Source organism: Mustela nigripes, chromosome 17 (genome assembly GCF_022355385.1).
Source record: "Mustela nigripes isolate SB6536 chromosome 17, MUSNIG.SB6536, whole genome shotgun sequence".
In the NCBI taxonomy this organism is placed as follows: Eukaryota; Metazoa; Chordata; class Mammalia; order Carnivora; family Mustelidae; genus Mustela; species Mustela nigripes.
In genome coordinates, this window is record NC_081573.1 from 5,925,861 (window position 1) to 5,935,659 (window position 9,799).

Genomic DNA, 9,799 nt, shown 5'->3' on the forward strand with positions numbered 1-9,799 from the left:
CGGGAAGTACAGAGGGGTTGGGACTGGTGGGGGAGGGGTACATGGGAACAGGTGAGTTGCTCCCCTTTTTCCCCCTTGAGTCTGGCGGGCCACTGGGCCCTGGGCCAGTAACCTGACGAGTGTGTTCCTTGCATTAGGGCCTTCCGGTACCCGCACAGGAGGCCTTTCCCAGGGACCTGCTGTGTGGGCCCTCCTCTGTTTACACAAGGGGCTGGGTTCCCCGGATCCCAGGCTAAAACCTGATGAATGAGGCCAGACGCAGGAAGAACAACAGAAATAAGAGCAAGAGGTTTCCAGACCCCCGCATTCCGACCTCTGAAAAGGCAAGACAAGGGAAAGGGGATGGGGGACTGAACATGTTGGAGCTGGATGGGGTGAGAGGGAGTCCTGCTTTTATTCCTCTTCTCTTTGTAGGCCTTTTCACTGTGGTGTGGAGGAAGGAAGCCGCCTGGGTGTGCGATTGGAAGGAGGGGCTGCCGGTTTGAGGGGATCGGGTCCACAGGCCAGAGGTTGGGTCAGGAACCTCCAAGGGTGGTCCTTGGCCAGGAACAGGTGGATGGTCAGCAGGAGATTGTGGGATTCAGGCAGAAACCCAGACAGCTCAGCTCGGCCAGGGATCAGCATAGATCAGGGGACAACCCAAGACAATTCTGGCTGGGAGACTGAGGGGGGGGTGGCCAGTCCAAGGAACAGTGGCAAGTCAGGCCCTCCAGCTAGAAGGACCGCTGAGGTCATGGGCAGGTCCCCTGGTGCTGCAAGCCCCCATTGAGTGTATCCTCCACTGGAGCAGCCCAAGTAGGGGTGATGCCTCAGGGGCAGAGTCCCCAAGCGACAGAGACTAAGACCTCCTTTCCCCTCTGGTGAAGGGGGCCCAGACTTAGGGCTAGAGCCCGTTCCTCCCAAACCGAGAGAGCAGGTCCAAAGGGGAGGTGCCTGGGATGGTCAGTCAGTGAGAACCAGTGAGCCAGCCACCTGTCGTCAGGAAAGACATTCCTCTGGACACTGCAGGGTGCTCCACCAGGCGGCTAGGTACCAGCACTACTAGTGGAAAGCAGTCAATGTTTGCCAAATAATCAAAAAGACCAGCTGGACAGGGTCAGTTACATGTGGTATCTATCGGTCAAGGGCAGAGAGGCAGCCCATTTCACCTTCAGTCAGGGATGGTTGGGTGCTAGAGACAGGCGGGCAGCCTGTGGCTGTTGCCTGGAGATGGTTGTCTAGTCAGCCGGACCTCTGGTCAGGCCAGTTGGCCCTTCAGCCTGACGGAGACTGATCCAGCAAACGGGTCCGTTGGGACCGCTAGACCCCAAGACAGCTAGTAGGAAGTTCAGATGGCCAGCCTGTCACTGTGGCGGCTGGAGGCAGGCGACTAGCTGGTCTGATCTGAGCAGCGCATGGCCTGGGCAGTGTGATTGTCAGGACGGGGAGCCGGGGACACAGGGGACTTCACGGAGCGACCCTGGAAGCCTCAGCCAGCCACATAACGCCAGCCTCACGGTCGTCCCTCACGAGCAGCCCAATGGCAGCCTCCCAGTTGGCGGCGCTGGAAGGAGAGGAGTCAGGGGCCGGGGGACTGCCCTTGACGGAGGCCAGCCCCGGCTTCCTGTATTCTGAGGGCCAGCGGCTGGCGCTGGAGGCTCTGCTGAGCAAGGGCGTGGAGGCATTCGAGGCCTGCATGCAGCGTGAGGGGCTACGGCCCTTCCTGAGCGGGGAAGAGCTCCAGAGCCTGGTGGCGGCAGCTGAGGACTGGACTGCATCCAAGCAGCCGCCCGGCAGGGCAGCAGAGGGAGCCCCTGCCACCGATCGGGACTCCGGCAGCCTGACTTACTGGCCAGGACATTCAGAGGAGCTGGTGCCCACGCTGCGCCTGGGCTGGCCAGAGGATCTGGCCTGGAAGGGAATCACCCGGGCTCAGCTGTACACTCAGCCCCCCGAAGAGGGCCACCCCCCCCTCAAGGAGCTGGTGCGCCGGGAAATCCAGGCTGCCTGCAAGGTGGGGGTCTCAGAGGGCCTGGTGTCCACTCCCCAGACCCGGACATCCTCACATGCCAGCTCCCGGACCTGGGAGTGGCGCATCCCCTCGAGCCCTGGGCGTCTCACCCTTGCCCTCCTGGGACTCATGAGTCCACGCCTTGCATCCCCCAGGACCCAAGTGTCCACATTCCCCAGACCTCCTCCTTACTCTCTCTCCAAGGCCTGGGTCCCCCAGAGCATTCATGCCCCTTGGACCTAATTATGACCTCTTGGTTTCAGTCACCTACCCCACTGCACCCCGCCCCACCCTTAGGATAGGTGTTCATCCTTCCTCCCACAGAGGGCCTAGGTGTCTCCCCTACAGCCCCCCGGAGAGCCTCTTCTTTATCTAACAGCTTGTGCCGGCCAGATCCCACGCTAAGTGCCTTACGTGGGTTAACATTTATAATCACCAGGAGGGTCCTGGAGGTTGGGACTTATTATCCCAAGTGAGGAGAGATGGGGAAACTGAGGCACAGAAGGTTAAGTCTCTCACCGGTAAGTGGCCAAGTGGGGATTTGAACCAAGGCTGTCTGGCCCATGGGTCAGGAGTCATTTCTGCTACATGTTTCTGCCTGCAAGATCCAGGCCCTCAGTGCCCCCTGCCCTGGTCCCCAGAGATCCCCTGGGTGGCCAAGCAGATTATCCCTCCTCCCCATTCAGGGCACCCCCAAGGACCCAGCCCACTGAGACCTGGAGCAGGGCCACCATCCAGTGTTACAGCACACGGGGCACCGTGTGCCACTGCAGACACGATTATGATGAATTTTCCAGAAGTAGAGACCTCGGTTTTCGGGAAGGACGGTCTTTTCCTCATTCCCATGTGGGTGCTGTATGCATAGTGGGGGGTCTCTCCCACAGCTCCCCTGAACGTCTTGTCGAGGCCAGGCATTTAAACTCCCATGCCCAGGAAGCCTCAGTCCCCAGGGTCCTCCCCCACCCCCTGAACATCCCCAGAGCTCCAGGCTCCATCCACAGCCCCTCTCCCCACTCCCCAGCTAGTGGCTGTGGTCATGGACATCTTCACTGACCCAGACCTGCTTCTGGACCTGGTAGACGCCGCCACACGTCGCTGGGTGCCTGTCTACCTGCTTCTGGACCACCAGCGGCTGCCTGCCTTCCTGACACTGGCCCAGCAGCTGGGGGTGAACCCCTGGGGCACCGAGGTAGGAGCCTGGCAGGAGAGACCTGAGTCCCCATTCTCCTGGCACTAGGGCCAGCCAAGGGGGGAGGCAGACCCTTCCAAGGCGTCCTGCTCATCGAGATGGATGCCCGCTGAGAGTTCCGATGCCCACCCATGGCACTGGGGGAATTAGAGGCGAGTCTTCCCATGGGATCCCTCTGAGTTAGGGGTATCTCCAAGAGATCCCCGAAGCTCAATATTGGTAACTCTGGAAAAGCTGGGACAGACCTTTCTATAGAGCCATGGGCCACCCAGGTCCTAGCCAGCCTGGAGGGATCCCCCCCTGCCCTGAGCCCTAGGCAGTGAGTAGGGGTGTACGGGGTTGGCCTGAGTGAGGGTGTACTTCCTCTACTCCAGAACCTAGATATCCGTGTCGCGTGGGGCTGCAGTTTCCAGAGCCGCTGGCGACGGCAGGTGAGCGGCAATGTGCGGGAGAAGTTTGTGCTGCTGGACGGCCACAGGGTCATCTCCGGATCCTACAGGTGCGGCTGCCCCCCCAACCAAAACCACCACCTGGTGGTGTCCTGTCCCCAACTCTCAGAGTAGTAGGTGCCCCTTTCCACCAGCCTCACTTTCCTGGTCTGTGAAATGGGTCTAAGCACCCTCACTGGTAGAGGATGGGCATACCAAGGGGCAGAACCCACTTGGGGTCGAAACAGACCTGCCCCAGCGTAGCAGGGGGTGGGGGTCTGGCTGTGGCTCCTCCTGCTGGCCAGCTTGGTGACAGGGCCAGGGGGGGGGGGGGGCGGGGGGGGGGGGGTCATCTCTTCGACACTGTGTCTCCTCATCTGGAAAACAGGGCCCATAGTTTGTGTGTGGGTTTCAAAACCAGGACGACCTGGATGGGAGTCCTAGCTCTGCCTTGGGGTAACTCCATCTCTCTAAGCATCTGTAACAAAAATAAGAATTGGTAAGCAAGGGACCCGACCCTCATCCTGGCTTGTGTCCCTCTTCCCCTGTGTTCAGGGTCTAGCTCCTGGCTCCTTGCCTTCTTAGCTCTGTGACAGACTGGCTCGGTGCCTCCCCCTACTCTGTACCATTTCCCCATCTGGAAAGTGTGAATTAATAACAGCAACTGCCCCATAGGGTGGTCTTGTGGCAGGGAACGGGGTGCGTGGACCCTCAGGTCGGGTAGCCTGGCTTCAAACTGGGGCTCTGCCAGCTCCTGGCTGTGTGATTTTGGGCAACTGACCTCACCTCTCTGTGCCTCCCTTCCCCTTCTATAGATCGGGATGATACGGTTAGTCCCTCTAGAACAGGGTTCCCTCACATTTGGGGCCAGATAATTCTGTGTTGGGGGTACGTCCTTGGGCATCGTGGGGGTCTGCAATGAATTTCCAGCCTCCACCCTGTAGATGTCGGGAGCACCCTGCTCCCCTATTAAGACCACCAAAAGTGTCTCCAGACATTGCCAGCTGTCCCCTGCGGGGAGTGCTGATGTGTCCAGCGGATGACCAGTGCTCTCCACTGGTGGTTTTCAATCTTGGGCCTGCCTGTGTCGGGATCACCCGGACTCCCCCCTAAAAACACAGATCTGGGGCGCCTTTGCAGCCCTACCCCCTGGGAATGGGCATTTCCCGCGAGATCCCTGCCCAACCCCGGTGCTGCCGCTCTGGGGACCACCCTCGGGGGAACCGCTACCCTGGCGACTGGGGCCGTCTCGGAAAGCACCTGCCTTCCCTCCCGGCTTTGTCCGGGGGTTCAAGCGAGATCAAGGTGCCCTGGCATGTAACAGAAGCAGCGCTCCGTGAACGTTAGCGGTTGTTTATTGTCGTTGTTCATTTGAACCATATTTCATCGACTCTAAGGTGCCCCCGACAAAAAGAAGCATCCCGATCGACATGGGAAAAGCTACACGTCTTAGAACCCATGAAATACAGTAGAGGGGTCCAGCCAAACCCTTCGGGCCGTATTCGGTGGCCTGAGGATGCTTCGCCCCGGGCTCCGGGCGGACAGCCCTGGTAATGGATGAAGCCGGGGCCACACGAGGTTGTCCAGGGCCTCTGGCCATTTAATGGGGGGGAAGGGGTGGAGGCGGGGGGCTCGGGGAGCAGCGGAGCCGGGAGACCAGTCCCAGGCCCTGCCCTTCGGGTTGGTCAAAGCAAATGTGGGAGCAGCAGCAGCACGCCCAGCGCCAGGCCGGCGGCGACCCCTTCCGTCCGGCCGCCTGCGGGATTGGGGGCCCTGTTACACATGTGGCCGTAGCAGCAGGTGGAGGTGAGCGTGTAGGTGACGCCCATATAGGTGACCGGCTCCTCGTGACCGCAGGACGTGGACACTATGCAGCCTTTGTTGATGATGGGGCCGAGGCCCGGGGCCACCCCGATGCCTGTGAAGCATTCCTCATCGTCGCCACAGCGCATGTGGATGCCGGGACACTGCTTGGAGTCAGTCAGCTCACAGAACACACAGTCCTTGGCGCCTGTGGTGCCCGGGGGCAGAGCCATTACCAGAAGCAGCAGCCAGCCGAGGACCATGGTGCCCTGGCGGCGGTGACAGTGCCCAAGCCAGGCCGTGGGCTTCCTGGGCCTCCCGGAACTGCTGGATGATGCTCCCGAGGCCTGCGAGACTTTTGCCCCTGGTCTGGGCCTCCCAGGGTCAGCGCACGGAGGGTCCTCGTTTCCCAGCGCTCTGTGTCCCTCTCAGGGTCTCCGTCGTGACTGCAGCTCACGAGTCCTTGGGTCTCAGAAGATTCCCCGGGACAGAGACAAGCCAGCGGCTGCTACCTGATGGCACTCTTTGTGGAGCGGAATGGGGTGACCTCACAGACCCCTCCAGGCTCCCACTGGCCCCTCCAGGGGTGAGGTCACAGGTGGGGGGAAGGGTGTCATAATCTGCAGGCAGATGGGCCTGCTGACCTGCCAGGGAGCAAGGACACGGCCACTCCGCCAAGGTAAGGATGCTTGGACCAACCCTCGCCATCCCGGTGACTGACACATCCGTTCTCCGGGCACTGGGCCCACTGGGGCACACGACCTATGGTGAGCCCATTTTTCTGATGCGCAAACCAAAGCTTGGGAAATGAAGGGAATGTGGCCAAGGTCCCCGGAAGCAAGATTAGAGCCCAGGTGCATTTAATTCCCAAAGGCACCTGCTGTGTGCCCAGACCTTAAAGCCAGGTGCTTTAAATACCAGCACTGTGACCACAGGGACAGTAGGGGACCTGCCCACCATAGCCAGCTGGGCATGGGCTAGGCGCCAGACAGGCAGCTCAACCCCTTGTTCTTTCTTTCCAATCTTCCTACATCTTCGCTCTGTATCTCAGATGCAAACTGAGGCACGGAGCCCGCACCTCCGGAGCCTGCCTTATGGCAAGTGTTTAATAGTGGCTGTCATTATGTAAGAAGCAGCCGAGTCTGAAGATGGGCCTTGCGGCCATTTAGTCAGAAGACTAATCCCACCTCTTCTCAGAGAGGGAAACTGAGGCACTGATGGTCTCCTTTGCTGGGGATGGGGCAGCGTCCCCGTTTAAGCTCAGGCTGGCTTCCAGATGATCATTAAGGTATCTTAACCCTTGTTGTCACATCAGCCCTCTAGGTTCGTACCTGGGGGGTTCTCATTCTACAGAGGGGGATGTGGAAGCCAGAGAGGTTGCAGCACATGCCCAAGGTCACACAGCCTGCCCCGGGACTGGGTGGGGACCAGTAATGGGGTCCAGGCCGGGCCTCCCGGGGGGTGACCTGGAGATCCTGACCCCTCACTTCATGCCTCCCAGCTTCACATGGAGTGACTCTCGTCTGCACCGTGGCCTGGTGACCCTGCTGACCGGCGACATTGCTGATGCCTTCAGCCGAGAGTTCCGGACACTGTATGCGGCCTCCTCGCCGCTCCCGGCTGCGCCCACCCAGCACCCCTTTGTCAGCACCGTGGGGGGGCTGCGGCTGGCTCACAGCCCCCACCGCGTGGCCCACCGCCGCTCTGTGGCCCCCATGTTACCGCTGCCACACGACGGTCTGCTGGCCCAACGTTTGGCCGCCTGCCGGGTGTTTGAGGGGGACAGGCAGGAGACCCCAGCTGCCCCAGGGCCAGCGCTGAGCGATGTCCTGAGGAGTGTCCAGCACGCCCGGACCCCCAGCGGCCCCCCAGCCCGGCCCAGCCGTTCCCTGTGGGACCTGAGCCGCCTGTCCCAGCTGTCCGGCTCCAGCGACGGGGACAGCGAGGTGAGAACTGGTGGTGGGCCTCTGATAAACAAGAGGAAGGGGATGGGGCAGCTGAGGGTCTACTATGTGCCGGGCCCCACGCCGGGGCTGGGGGTGGGGGAAGGGCAACACCCACCCGAGTTCCTGATCCGGGCGACCATTCCCTATGGCCCTACTACGCCCTGGGTAGGGGAGTGCTGGGTGATTTCGGGCAGGGACCCCAAGAGAGAGGCACTCTAGGTGCAAATCCTGGCATGACCCACTAATGGGGGGAGCTGAGCAGAGATCTGCCTTCTCGGAACCCTCTGTGTTCTCATCTGGCAAAGGGCGCAGCCACTGTCCCCAGTCGCGGTTTGGTGGGAAGGAGGAGTCAGTGAGGGGAGGACGAATGAGAACACTAAGCATTACGATGCATCCCCATGGTGGAATTTATTTGTTATTTCTTTCACGAGGTCCTCTTCCCAGGTCAGTGAGGTAATTCCCTTCTCATGCTCCTGGTTACAGACGGGAAAGCTGAGACTCAGAAGGGTCAAGTAACTTGGCCAAGGTCAAAATGATCATCTGTCGTGGGCACCGTGCCACATGCCACAGGGGTGGCTGAATTGGATCTTTGCCACGACCCTCTGAGGCGGCATGTGGTGACAGGTCCCTGCGCCCCTCCTCTCAGCTGGCTTCCCACCGAGCCTGCCTAATTCTCTGGGACCCTGGGCAGAGCCTCGGTGGCCTTGGCTGTGCAGTGGGCTGTTGAGAGGGTCAGAGCAGAGTGATGAGGGACAAGCGGCATCCTCGCCCTGGATACCCACAGACCCGTGGTCCCGTTGCTCTGGGAGCTGTGCCCCTCTCGGGCTCAGTTTCCCCATCTGCTACGTGGGAAATAGTGAAGACCTTTTCCAAGGGTGAGGGAGAAATGTCCCAGGAATTGCCTCCCTCTGTTCCAGCCCAGGGGAGGAGGGGGATAGGCAGGGCCCGGGCAAGGTCCTCGCTGCCACCAGGTCTTGAGGCGCCCTCCCCCACCATCACCTCCCTTGGCAAATATTTGTTCTCCTGGGGGCAGCTGCTGGCAGCTTCCTGTTCCTCCCCACCCTGAAGCTGCAGGGGGAACACAGCAGCTGGCCCTCTGAGGGTCTGGGAGCCCCTGGCCTCTTGGCTCACTTCCCTTCCCCGCCTTCTCATCTGCCGAGAGAGAGAGAGAGAGAGAGAGAGACAGACAGACAGACAGACACACACACACACGGACTCAGTCCCTGGAGCCTTCTCTCACTTCCCTCTCTTTCCCTCCACAGTTCAAGACGTCCTGGGGCTCTAAGGACACCCCAGCCAAGGCCCTGATGAGGCAGCGGGGCACTGGCGGGGCCCCCAGGGGTGAGACAGAGCCCCATCCTCTGAGCCAGTCCCAGCCCTGGGGCGGCACCCTGCCCCTCCATCCTGCACTACGCCTCCGCTATCTGTCGCCGACCCGAAGGAGGTTTGGTGCGGATACTGCCTCCAAACTCCTGGAACGCCAAGGCAGCCAGCAGCCAGTTCGGGCTGCCCAGGCAGGACTCAGGGGGCAACCATGATAGAGCCAAAGCCACATGGGGTCAGCCCCACCCGCAGCTCCAAGCCCCCTGCCTCCGGTTGGTGCCTGGGACAAGGCTTCTGGCGTGGGTGTCTGTCCGGAAAGCAGCAGAAGGGATTTTTTTTTTTTCTCTTTGTTCTAGAACCTGGGCAAGCCCAGTGCTCACCCTAGAGGCCAGTGTCACAGTTTAGGAAATGGGCAGAAAGTCTCGAGGAGCTAAGATCCTAGAACAGTGCATGTCCCACTTTGGCCCAGCCAGAACTTCCCTATGGAGGTAGGGGCCAGGCTGAGTGACACCCCCTCCCCCCACCCCCTACCCCGTGCTTTGAATTGTGTGGGGTGAAGGTGGGGAGCCCCTGGGACAAAGTAGGGGAGCTTCGGGCACAAACCGTGCTCAGGAGCTCTGGGTAAACAGCTTGGCAGGGGAAAGGACAGAATCCAACCCAGGGAGCAGGGCTGAATAATGACGGCCTGGAAATTGGTGGGGACACAGCTGCCGGGGGATGGGCCAGGGCCAGGGGCCCTGGGGCTGTTTTGCCGGTGCTAAGGACTGAGTTGCTGGGGGCTCCCTTTCCCTCTGCTCAGAATAAAACTGCGTGATGACAGAATGTTGCATTTGCACAGCCTAGCTGAAGACCCAGGAATGCGGTGCTGGTCCCCTCCTCCCTCACACCCCCCAGGCGTCCCCGCCGCAGCGCCCCGGCCTTGGGGGAGGCAGGTGCCCAGCGTTTGCCTCCCCGCAGCACCTTTGCCTCCGGCAGGGGCTTCCGAGTCACCGACCCCACTGGCGTGCGGGGTCGGGGAGAAGACCTCATCCTCCCCGGAGGCCCTAGCTGCACGGTGCGTCCCCACCCCCAGCCGCCGCCTCCCTCGCGCGCCCCCTGCCGGCCGACCGCGGCAAGTCCC

The 9,799-nt window shown here is 61.1% G+C and overlaps 2 protein-coding genes across 2 annotated transcripts; one reads left to right on the forward strand and one right to left on the reverse strand.

The window, feature by feature from the left end:
* The first annotated feature begins 418 nt into the window (after nt 1-418).
* FAM83E (family with sequence similarity 83 member E) lies at nt 419-9,792 on the forward strand. The gene is made up of 5 exons (XM_059382137.1): nt 419-1,993; nt 3,012-3,179; nt 3,554-3,678; nt 6,912-7,356; nt 8,619-9,792. The coding sequence occupies exons 1-5, from the start codon at nt 1,520-1,522 to the stop codon at nt 8,892-8,894; spliced, it is 1,488 nt and encodes a 495-aa protein (XP_059238120.1). The 5' UTR covers nt 419-1,519; the 3' UTR covers nt 8,895-9,792.
* Nucleotides 5,265-6,236, reverse strand: SPACA4 (sperm acrosome associated 4). Its single transcript, XM_059382865.1, has one exon. It carries the CDS (start codon nt 5,671-5,673, stop codon nt 5,293-5,295), a length of 381 nt encoding a protein of 126 aa, XP_059238848.1. The 5' UTR covers nt 5,674-6,236; the 3' UTR covers nt 5,265-5,292.
* Nucleotides 9,793-9,799: the final 7 nt, after the last annotated feature.

What these genes read in the sequence shown, in the direction of transcription:
- SPACA4 (XM_059382865.1), bottom strand. Translation starts at nt 5,673, where the DNA reads ATGGTCCTCGGCTGGCTGCTGCTTCTGGTAATGGCTCTGCCCCCGGGC.
- FAM83E (XM_059382137.1), top strand. Translation starts at nt 1,520, where the DNA reads ATGGCAGCCTCCCAGTTGGCGGCGCTGGAAGGAGAGGAGTCAGGGGCC. An exon ending in AAATCCAGGCTGCCTGCAAG is followed by an intron (nt 1,994 to 3,011) that starts GTGGGGGTCTCA and finishes CCCACTCCCCAG; the next exon opens with CTAGTGGCTGTGGTCATGGA. An exon ending in CCAGCGACGGGGACAGCGAG is followed by an intron (nt 7,357 to 8,618) that starts GTGAGAACTGGT and finishes TTCCCTCCACAG; the next exon opens with TTCAAGACGTCCTGGGGCTC.